Below are 12,520 nucleotides of genomic sequence, written 5' to 3' on the forward strand. Positions count from 1 at the left end.
GTGAGTCTCCGGTGACAGCGTAGGCTGCAGTGGGGCTGGCTGACAGCTGGCGTGAGTTTTCATGAGCTACCGTGAGTGGCCGCCCAGAAGCCAGCGACTGCCTCACACGGGAAGAGCACAATGATGGTACCAACTTGGGCCAGTGAAGCGACATCCTCCACAACTAGACTAAAGAACAAAAGGACAGCAACTTGTCTGTTCCCCTTCCCTGATTCCCCATCGCTGTTCCCTCTCCTAATTCCCAATAAAATCTTAAAAAAATATATATACATATATATATATTTTCATATACATGTGTCTTGACTTTTTAATTAAATCATAAGCTTACAGGCTCCCTAGAGGACCCTGTATTATACCTCTTGATATGCCATCACTGTCTGACTCCCTGCATGTAGGAATATGATGAGCAAATAGCCAACAGTGGGTGTATTTTGCTTCCAGGGATCAGTGATGTGAGCTGCTGACGAGATGCTAGTAGATACCTTTCTCAGTTATCATTCTCCATCTTTGCAATGTTTTTCTGTGGCAGTGGCATGGTGCCACATACATAAGGAGAACAGAAGAGAGCTAAAGCAGTGAGATCTTATTATTGCCAATACTGTTAGCAGGTACTATGCTATGTATGTTCATACATCATCTCATTTAATCCTCACCACAACTCTCAGAAATAAAAACAAAAAATCATTATGGTCATTTTTCAGATGGAGAAACTGAAGCATTGAGGTGTTAATATCTTACCTGAGGTCACCTAGCCAATACAAGATTCTGAGGTCAGGCCCAGGTCCTAGCCATTCTGCTATAGCACCAAGTCAGGCCCTTAACAATAGCAGAACCCTGGACATACACAGACCCAAGCCTCCTCCTGAGAAGAGTTGTAATTAGTAATAGAGACTAGCTATTACTAAATGCTTCTTTGCCAAAATGTATATTGGCTTCCACTGCAACATCGTCTTAATTATTTTGATTTATTTGGCAAAATTCCACTCTGTTTGCACTATTCAAAGTGTATTTTAGATTACCATCTTGAATCACTCATGTGCTTTATAATCCTTATTGTGAGAAATGCAATAAAAATAAATCTACAACTTTGGTTTAAAAAAAAAAGAATAGAGAGGTAGAAAGAAAATGAAAGTAAGAATTTTGTGGATAAAAACCACACTTAAAATATTCCTGACCTTAAGGCTATATTATAGATTAGATGCCATTAAGGTCTTCATAAATATTTAAAGTGACAGCACTCCACTAAAATTTCATTCCACTCTAACTTCAGAATATTTACTTTTGATATAGAACATCTTATCTACACTTATAAAATTATACAGTAAAATAAAAAGCCAGTTATCCATAAACGTTCATCTGTCATTGTTTTAAGCCTAACATTTTCATTATATATTTATTTGGCTCTTGTGTTTTTCAAATTACCTTTTTTATGCCAATGAGAGTTAAAAGCCATGATGGTTAAAGTTTTGCCAAGTAAGCACAAAGCTAACCTTAGCTAAAGAAAAAAAAAAGTACAGCCCATGAATTTTTAAAAGTTCATACATAATATATCATAAAAGTAGGATGACTAATACGGGACATGGGCTTTAATAAAAAGCTCCTTGACCATTTCTCAGACTTTGAGATGTAATCAATACCCAAAAAGGTATCCTGGGGACAAAGCCAAGATTTATGATATTTTTGCCAAGAGTGACACTTTCTGCTCACTCTATCAGCTGGGGGACATGATATTGAATTTCAGAGAACACAAGAAAGGAAAGCATTTTTATCTGCCTGACAATACTTCAAGGATGCATGCTGTGGTTCACTTGTGACATCATATTTGATGGAAGGGAAATCACAACTTAAACAGTTGTTCTGATGGCAAGAGGGAACTCACGTGCATCTCAACATCAGTTTGTGAGTGCGTCAGACTTCGGCTTCTTTCCACCTCCGAAAGCAAATCTCCAGATGAAAGATCTAAGATGCGTGAGTGAAGTTTCTAGGTAAAAAACAGCAGAAACAAACACTGAGTAGCAATGATTTAGTTTCTTGTTTCGAAATCCTGCCTTGCCCAGATAAATCTCAAAATAGTTCACATTTCTAGATTGGATAATACATAACCTAACTCAAGAAAGTTTATTCTAGTTTATTAGTGAGATATATATATATATATATATATATATATATATNCTGCAGCACACTTTCCCTGTAGCTTTATCCCCACAGTAGTTTTTTAAATCCACTGTTACTTTACCCCATGGTAAGAACTGCTTCATGGTATTCTAAACAAGCAGTTGAAAATTGTTACTTATGTGGCTTCCTAATAGCAATTTGAAATATAGGGCATAAAATTACCAGCTTACTATATTGTTCAATATTAACAGTGGGAAGGGTAATATGTAAAACAGACATTAAAGGATTAGCTATAAAATACATTTCACTAAGCTAAATCATTTCTTGGCAAATGGCAGTTTCCAGCTATTACATAGGATTTATCAAGTCAAGTGGATTTATTTTTATTTTTCTATTAGTTTGCTTAATATATTCTATATTTAAATTTCAATTTTGTGTTTTTTTTTCAGACATATTAGAAGCTGTTAAAAACAGACTCTGAGATACAAATGACTCCAGACTTTCAAGTCAAAATTGCTCCGTGGTTTCCCCAGCAAATCCTCCAGTGAGTTGCCTAAAGACTCAATTGTAACATCCAAGAGAAAAGTACATGGATATGATATTACAAACATTTGTATGACAGATTAGGGAGTTACAAGTGCATCAGAAAATTCAGCAAAAAGGCATATCCTCCACAAGACATAAAACAACATTTCCGCTGTTTTTGCTTCAGACGCTATAGGCACACACACTTTGTTCTAATCGAGCATGTTCAGTACACACTATGAATTGTGAACCAGGCACCGAGAAAGAAGGTGGAAAAAGAAATTCCTAATCTCCTAGGGTGGACATTGTGAACTGTTAAATGGATATTTGATGCATAAATACAACTAACATAATCTATTTTCTTTTGAGACAGCCGCCAGTTACCATAATCCTAAAATTATTCTGTCTTCTCAAATCCCTAGAGATTTATTAATTTTCATAAACAGCTTTCATGGAAACTTTCTTAAAAGATGCAAAGTAATCTTTCTTTGAGCTTTCCTTTCATTTTATATCATGTGCAGCATTTTCAACCTCACAGAATACTAAAAATGGCTTATTATTTTTCAGAGGACTTGGTTATGGATCTATAAATAAATTACAAAGAAATGAGCATTATAGAGAAAAGAAAACTGCTCCTAGACTCATTTGAGAAACTACAGGGAAATTCTAATTCTTGGGAAGTAACTATTATTATAAAACTAACAGTTTGCTTTGAAAACTTGTTGGTAATCAGCTGGTTTTAAAAACAGGAGTTTTTTTCTCAGACTGAGCTGAAGGCTACAACAAATATTTCTCCTTAAATGCCCCATGTTAATAATTACAGGGGCTTCAAAATATTTATTAAATATAAACTTTTTTGGTCTGTTTTATGTGGGGTGGCAAATTTCTTCATAAATAGTTTCTATTGATTGAAAACTAATGAAATAAGATGGCCTCGAATTCAGTACATAAAAATAGTCACTGTGTAAAATGTGAATCGCTTATTCAGAAAGCCAACAGTTGAGTCAGAGAAGATGTTTTCTAGTCCAGTCTGTCATCCATCTATACCAGAGTCAAGTGCAGGTCCGCAAGCCGTGGCCATGTTCATTACTTTGCTGAAACATCTCAATTGACTGGAACCCAATGGACCCCAACCCTTGATTAGCTGACATGGTATTTAATACAAAGAAGTCGGTAACTACAAAACTAACTTTTAAACATTCAGGATAAATCCTTGCTTCAGCTTCATAATTATCTCCCCTCGCCATTTGCTACATCCATAACCAGAGAGGCAGAAGGGTACGTGGCCGTAGGGGTTATGCAGCTTGGGTTCAGATCCCGGCTTTGCGTGACTGGGGGGCAACTTACTTCATCTTTTGCATCTTAGTTTTCTTAATCAATAATCATAACAAAATTAGCCTGAAGGGCTTACTGAAGATTTGATGCCTGAGAGAATGAACTCCTGAATTTATAAGGTTGCAGTAGAGTTTCAATTTGTGAAGGTGTTTGGGACATATTAAATTCTCAGTAAATGTTAGCTGTTTTCAGTACCAGTGATATAAATTGTGGGGCTGTTTGTAAAAAATTGATATTGAGAAGTTCATGGTGACAGAAGCATTAAATCACGCACAGGGCCTTTCTAAGCCCCTATGTGACTGCATATGTTCACACCCATGAAGTCAGCTCTGGCTATTCCCTTATCTGATAATCATTAGATTCTGAAAGACACCCCATAATTGAACAAGGATCTAGTTAAGTCACCTTTACTAAGCTTACTGGGGTAAGAGTGGAGCTTTGAAGTTTAACCTAATTTTTCAATAAGAGCAGCATGCTTTTTTTTTTTTTTTCTTTCTGTCTGTCCTCAAGCAGTGAGAGGGTAAAATGCTTGTATACACCTGCCACAGCAAACCAAAAATAGCCCTGGAACAGCTTTCTGATATGAGAATCACCTCCACTGAAGAAACACCCGTTTGGTAGCACATTAAGTGAAGATGACGATTTGCACATAAGACTCCAAACTCTACAAAGTGTCAACAGCAGGGTACCCAGCTGAGGTATAAAAAGTACAAATACCAAGTAAAAAGGGAGGTAAATGCCAGGAGTGCCAAAAAAAGTTACACAAGTGGACACTTCGGTCAAAGTTGATCAAGCAGTAGCTCACCGTAATCAGAAGTGTCTGGACACTGATAGTAACGACTTGGAGCACCTCTTGTAATTGCACAAGTCAAACATGACTTGTATTAATCTTTTGATATTGATATATACTGAGTATTACAATTTTAATAGATTTTTCCTTTCTTAAATGTGTATACATTTTTTTGGCATCCTCTGTATTTCCCAGAAATTCAGTTTTATCAATTCTGAGTCACAGTTGCTTTATAAGTAGAGTGTTAGGAGCACTTGTTCTAAGTTCCTGCCTATTCCCAGGTATTTCTTTTCCTGTCCCCACTGAAGGGCTACCCATACCCGGAAAGGTGCTTCTGCCTAGACAGGAAATATGGGAGGAATCACTCACTAAAGCAGTAAGATGGCCCCAGGTGGGAGTGACCAGAGCAGGGACTTATATTTACATTCTAATTTCTATGCCCACCCACCTGACATTCCTGCCCTACTCTTTAGCAACTCCACATGCTTTAATACTCCCCTACTTTCCTGATTCTGAAATTCACTTGCTGATACTTGTCCTGTTGCTATCTATAGTCCCGAACATGAAACAGAGTTGAGGACCAGTTCTTAGTTATAAGCTTAGGCAGACAGACAGTTGATAAAGATGTATAAAATGGCAAATGATGGGCCGGCTGAGTGGCGCATTGGTTAAGAGCTGGCTTGGGACACCAGAGGGCCCCGGTTCAGATCCCACATATGAGGGCCAGTGACACTGCCCTCTACAGCTAAGATGCCGAACAACAGCTCAACCTGGAGCTGGGCTGCCGTGAGTTGCCGGTGACAGCGTAGGCTGCAGCCCCTGCTGCAGTGGNAATTAATAATCAGTGATAACAAAACACTGAGTAAAGAAGGGCAAAAAGTTTTAGGAAAACCAATTAATCTGGATATAACTCCAGATTTTTCAGAAAAAATGCCCTGTAAATGTGACTCTTGAAGAATGATTTTGCCACTTATTTCTGCATTAACTGTTAGTGATAGAAACTGTCCAAGAAAGAAGGCTGATTACATAAATGTATGTGAAAAGTTGCAGCTTGATATTAAACATGAACGAATTCATACTGGAGAGCAGTCTTGCAAATATAATAAAAATGCACAAGCTCTCAGTCATAAAGAAAAATCATCAGGAATTTCAAACTGTGGAGCAGCCTTTTAAATATAATGAACTTGGAAAAGTTTTACATGATGAGATTGTTGTCTGTTACAGCTCAGAGCTGTCTAACAGCAGAGGAACCCTGTCAGGATGATGAATTTAGGAAAAATTGTGATAAAGCAACTGTATTTAACCAAATGAGAGCTGGCACAAGAAAGAAACGCTTTGATATTAATGAATATGGGAGATCTTGTGACAAAACCACCATTGTGGAATACAGTAAAGTTCACAGGGCTATGACAAACTATGAATATAATGAAAATGAAAATAACTTCAACAGGAATTCACCCTGCACTCAACCTCAGTGAAATGTCACAAGACACGGTGCTTTTGAAAGCAGTAAATGTGAAGAAAACTTGAGCCAGAGCTCAGTCCATCTAGTACATTAGAAGATACAAACTGGAGATAAATTCTGTGCTTTTGATGGATGTACACATGCTTTCTTCCAGGAATTAGACCTTACAATACACCAGAGAACTCAGACAGAAGAGAAATTCCAAAGTCTGGTAAATATGGGGAATGCTTATATCAAAACTCACTTCTCAGTGTACATCAGGAAAGTGACACAGGAAAAAAGTCAATTGAAAGTAATGAATGCAGGAAATCCTTTTATGAGAAAGCATACATCATTCAGCATGAGAGGACCCACTCAGGGGAGAAAATGTATGAATGTGAGGAAAGCAGGAAATAATTTTGTTCAAATTCACACACTATTCATTACCCTGCTACTCATATGGGGGTCAATCTCTGTGAGTGTAATGAATGTAGGAAAACTATCTGTCAGACATCAAATCTCAGTGAACATCTGACAGTTCACACAAAGAAGAAACCTTATGATAACAATGGATGTGAGATGTCTTACAAGAAACCTGCCCTCTTAGAGCACCAGAGAATACACAGAAAGATGAAGCGCTATCAAAGTAATACATATGGAAAATCATTCTTCAAGATGGCACAGCTCAAAGNGTGGGTACTGCAGGATTGATATCCTGAGTTCTACCCCGGTCCTGTTTTACATTCTCCAGAATTGCTTTTTCCTCCTTGTAGAAAAGGTCTCTCAGTCAAAGGGGATGGCTTCTATGCCCACAGTTCTTGAATTCCTGTTCATTTATAAAATAAGAAAGTGCGCTATTGTCACACGATCCTGTTGCTGAATCTCCTTGACCAACCACTGAGTTTCTCTGAATTCTATTCACAACACACTTTATCCCTCAGAAGGTGTTTCTTTACTCTCAAAAGTTCATGGTAGGATATTTAAGGAGGAGCGGAGGAATTTTCTATAATCTGCCCACTCACCATGTGCATCTTTAATTATTAGCACCCTCCCCAAGAGACCTCCGAATCCCAGCAGCTGTCCCTCACCCTCTGTCTCCTCACCTGCTCCTGTCAGCTCTCTGGCTGAGCACTGCTGCTTCACTGTCTGGGCTGGTTGCTCATTTGGAGTTGGCCTTGTTTAGGGATTACCCTCCCTCACAAATCTGGTGGCCTGGATCCTGGGTAGATTTTTTTAGATGAAGAATTTATTGCTCTTCAGCTTTTGCATTGTTTTCAACTCACCCTCTCTCTACTTTGGAGAGCTGATCTCAACTCACAGCTTCCAGGAAGCTTCCTAGAGCCCCACTCCTGCTCCCTCAACTCAGCCCTAGGCTGGCCTTGGGCTGTATGTTTCAACCTCTTTAATCCAATCAAAAGGAAGACAAGTCTAGAGTGGGCTATTATGAAGTGCTCTGAGCATCTTTTGATATTGCTAACTTCATATAATTTCCTGTGATTTCAATTTTCTGGAAATCCTCTGTCACAGGGGTAGAAAACATTTGTGGTGCATTTAATATACATTTAAGAGACTTGTTCTAAATATGGTTCAGAATTAGACATAACCAGGTGAATAAGCCTCATTCCTTCCGTTGGGTAATAAGGCAATTTTCATAGGTATGCATAAGGCTCTGAAAGGAAGTTCAAGGAAATTTCCTAAAATAGCTCAGAGTCTGATTAAGACAATTTTTTTGGAAGCTTTACTCACCAAATAATCATCTAAAAACCCAAATTTTTACCTTATTCACACGCTAGCATTACATTTTTCTATTTTTGCCATACTCACAAATGTGATTTTTTTCATCAGCCTTTCCAAATCCCATCAACAGATATTGTGGCAGACCCCTGGTTCACATTTCACAGGTTTCATTCTGTTCCATTAAGAATTTATTATAAAACTGAACATTACATAACTGCCTATTACATAACTGAGTATTATATGGTCATTTCTTAAATTTATAAAAATTTGAGCCTAGGACAAAATCCTTTTGGATAAAAGCTGATGTTTAATTAATTATGCCATTCTTTCCATTTTGGGATACAAAGATAAAATATAATACCTGCATTCAATCATCTTGCTGATGTAACAGAGTATGCCTTTCGGTTGTTCTCCTGGAGGCCTTTTAAAAAATGTCCATCAAGATCTGATCTCACTTCAGAGTCTGAAATTTTAATAGCATTTTTTTTTCTTTTTTGCCATCTACAACAGTCCTTGCTGCAATGATTATTTTCTCTTTTAGACTTGCCTTGCATATCAATCTTTCGGTGCCCAGAGTGTATTCTGTTTCGCTCTGGATGGTGCCTCTGCAAATGACATGGTTCTTACATCCTCTTTTCTACTTCTTCGGATCCAAGGTTATAAAATGCTTTGAAACAATTATTCCACAGCTATATTCAAAACCTTCTTCAAGGGTCTCTGCTACCATGACAACCTGATTATCCGGTGGCTGCCTCAGGGAGCAGTGTTTGGTTTGGTGACTAGGAAGTTTATTTGGGGCCTCTGCAGCTTAGACTGATGATTGGAGTATCTCAAATCTGTCCTGTCTCCCAAAACTCCATTAACAATGCCCTGAGGACGCACAGTGTGAGGACCAGCAAGAAGATGGATGAGGATGCAAACAGCACACCCTGCTCTCGGGAGCCTCCACTCTAATTAGTACAACAAGAAGCATTTATGCAGCATCTACTATGTACAAAGTCCTGACTATGAACTATGAACAGACTCAAGGAAGCTAATTAGTGGAGCCCACGATATCAATGAGGAGCCCAAACACACAGATGAGAAACAAAACAAAACATAAGAATTCTTAAGGCAGAATATGCAAAAGACATCTTGGATAGAGTAAGGGTGATATGGGGGCAGAAGCGAGGGTCAGGGCAGTAACATAGTTCAATGTTAATAAGATAATATTCTGTGCAATAAATGTTCAGGCAGCAGGAGCTTAGCTCTCACTCTCAAGTTCCCAAATCTCTTAGTGTCTTATTCAAAACAAAACAAAAGAGAATCAGAAATATTTAATATACAACAACAACGTNAGTTTATTAGTGAGATATATATATATATATATATATATATATATATATGTAAATTACAGTTTATAAACAATAACCACACTTGCACAGTCTGTCAATCTGTGATGGAAAATAAGCTGTCAGAAAAAAATAACTAGTAGTTGGAAAATTAGTAGCAAAAACACTGTGAATACCTCAATATACTTATTGGCTAGCATGAAAATTAACTTATTCACATTAAAAAACAATCACCATGTTAACCTTCTTATGTCGAACAGTGGTTAAAATCTGAGTAAATAATTATAAAAGGGACCTTATTTCTAAACAGCATTGATCTTGTGAAATCTTCCCTTGGACACATTTTAACTCAAAGTCATTCATGTCATCTGTTAGGAACAATTAATGTGAATAGAAAATAATTGCATCAGGGATTTGGGGACCTGGATTTTTGTGCATTAATATTCACACACCATTTGATTATATACTCAATTCTTTATTTCAGCTTTTCTTGGGAGGCCTGCGAAAACCAGGGACATTTCACTATATTAATCTTTATACTAATTACTAAGGCTTTTCTGTGCACGTTAAATTTGATCTGTTTAATTGCAAATACAATAAAACTCATGATTTACATCTAATATTTCTACTAGGCTGATGACATTTTAAAAATGGTACTTGTAGCCAGGTTTCTCTTGATTACTACTTTTGTGAGTAAAACATCGAATCAAGTAAGTAAATACGGTACCTAAACATGCCTCCCACGCCTCTGAAGTTTTTCTTTTCCTTTTCCTTCCTAGAAAGGGTTTGCTACATACTGATGATGACCTGGGAAATGCCTGAGATTCTCCGCCACTACTTAATGTTAGGGTCATCCCAGAGAGCAGGGGTTGCCCCGCCGGTCACTGTGTCCCAGCAAATCTACCACATTGTCTTCAGGGACTGTAAACTCCACTAAAATTAGTCACATTTGCTCTGTTTCCCATTTGACCCCCCACATGCTGAACTGTGTGAGAGCCCTATGTATATGGTTGGTTGTTTGGTCAATCAACAAACATTTACTCAGAGCCTCCTGAAGGATGGGTGCTATCGTAGAACTCCTGCATCCCTCTGCGGAAGTGAAGGCATGTTTTCTGCTATGGGTCAGTTCTCCTTATCAGCGCAGCTTCAAATCACTACCTACTTCAGGCCTATACTCTTGTTTCTTTCAAGCTGTGTTTGTGGAGTTACTTTCACCAAAAAAGGTATACATCCTAAACTGGTTGCCTGCTATTTTGAACATTCTAATTTATCCAAGAGAGCTAAGACATCAATAGGTAACTAGAACCAAGGTCTTGTTTCTGCCCAATTTTTATAATCCTTACCTCAAGCTCCCTCTAGAATCTGAGTTTTCTAGGGGCAAAGATCATTTAATCCCCAGGACCTGTCACAGTGCATGATAATCAGTAATTACCCAACTGATGCCTATTGTAGTCTATAAATAAAAATATATCTTTATATTTTTTCCACCTACATATATGTTTTAAAGATTGGGAAAATGCCAAAAGAATTTTAACATTCTGAGACCTAAGAATACATTTATCAATGTGCAAACAGTCCAAGAAGTTATGGGAAATGATATTCAACAACAAAAAAAATAATGTTCTTGAGTGGTATATCATGTGATTTTGGGAAAGAGTCCTTATAGATTAGTTATCTGACTTATTCAGTTCATGGTACATTTCACTCCTTATCAGATATATGATGTCATCCTTTGCTTTCTGCATGAATATGTGTCTGGATAAACCCATCCTCCTAAATGATGTTACATTTCAGCAGTTTTCATCCAAATGGTCAGTCCCCTCCATTGATATAAGTAAGGTCATGTGGGAAAGGGGACAGGTCCTAGGGCAAGGGGCCAGGCGATATCATTTCCAGTCTTGTCTAGGGCACAGGTTTTACCAGATTTGAGGATGTAACTGTATCTCTTCCTCTCAGATTCCTCACCTGTAATGAAGAGATGAAAATGGCTACCTTACCTACCTCACAGGTAGGGAGAGGTGTTGCCTTAGGCACAAAGGATAATAAGTAAGACAGTATGCTGAAATTCATGCAGCCTTACAACAATTAATTGTCATAACTGAGAGTTGGTGGTAGGGAATTTCTTCAAGGCTAAGATACAAACAAATCATTTGTTATTGTTTCCATATGTGCAGGGCAAATGAAAATTGACTTGGAAAATAAAATCTACTTCTATGTTAAGGCTATAGGCAAGAAAATGGGAGGTTAATATCATCTTTTCAACATCTTCCCTTAAATACCCACAAAAGCTCACAAGGCCATAGATGTTACATTTCTGATAATAAGAATTTAATGAAAGGCTTATATTTTCACATCTATATTTGTATATGTAATATTATAATAAATATATTCTTACGGACAGAGAAAAAGAGAGTGCGAGAGAGCAAGCACATCGCTTTTCAAACTGGTGCTGTGATGTTGCTTGTGCTTAATTCAGGTCTCAGTGAAAAGTAGGTAGAATGAATAGATGGGAAATACAATTAAAGCAATGTCATTTTGGATGTGTCTCCTCAGGCAAGGGTAACACAAACAAAAATAAACAAATGGGACTATATCAAAACAAAAATCTCTTGCACAGAGATGGAAACCATCAACAAAATGAAAAGACAACCTACTGATTGGGAGAAGATATTTGTAATGATACATCAATAAGGGGCTAATATCCAAGATATATAAGGAACTCATAAAACACAACATCACCAAAGCAAAAATCCAATTAAAAAATGAGCTGAGAACCCGAGTAGACATTTCTCCAAAGAGAACATACAGTTGGCCAACAGATATATGAAAACATGCTCAACATCACTAATTTTCAGGGAAATACAAATCAAAATCACAATGCGATATCACCTCACACCTGTCAGAATGTCTATTACTAAAAAGTCAACAGGGCCAGCGAGTGGCGCGTTGGTTAAGAGCTGGCTTGGGATGCCAGAGGGCCCCGGTTCAGATCCCACATATCCAGTGACACTGCCCTCTATAGCTAAGATGCTGAACAACAGCTCAACCTGGAGCTGGGCTGCCGTGAGTCGCTGGCAACAGCATAGGCTGCAGCCCCTGCTGCAGTGGGTAGCCAGCAGCCAGCATGATCGGCGGTCCAGAAGCCAGCGACTGATCTGCCTCGCCTGGGAAGAGCGCAATGATGGTGCCAACTTGGGCCAGTGAAGCAATGTCCTCCACAACTAGACTGAAGAACAAAAGGAC

The 12,520-nt window shown here is 38.0% G+C and overlaps 1 protein-coding gene across 1 annotated transcript in view; it reads right to left on the reverse strand.

Moving 5' to 3' along the window:
* NCKAP5 (NCK associated protein 5) overlaps positions 1-12,520 on the reverse strand; it is a 940,156-nt gene that overhangs the window by 141,620 nt on the left and 786,016 nt on the right. Inside the window, exon 13 of the mRNA XM_019667544.1 lies at positions 1,880-1,981. Within this exon, the coding sequence (XP_019523089.1) occupies positions 1,880-1,981 (102 nt within the window). The remainder of the gene's footprint in view (positions 1-1,879; positions 1,982-12,520) is intronic.

The sequence above is a fragment of the Hipposideros armiger genome, unplaced genomic scaffold, assembly GCF_001890085.2.
Source record: "Hipposideros armiger isolate ML-2016 unplaced genomic scaffold, ASM189008v1 scaffold_500, whole genome shotgun sequence".
NCBI classification, from domain to species: Eukaryota; Metazoa; Chordata; class Mammalia; order Chiroptera; family Hipposideridae; genus Hipposideros; species Hipposideros armiger.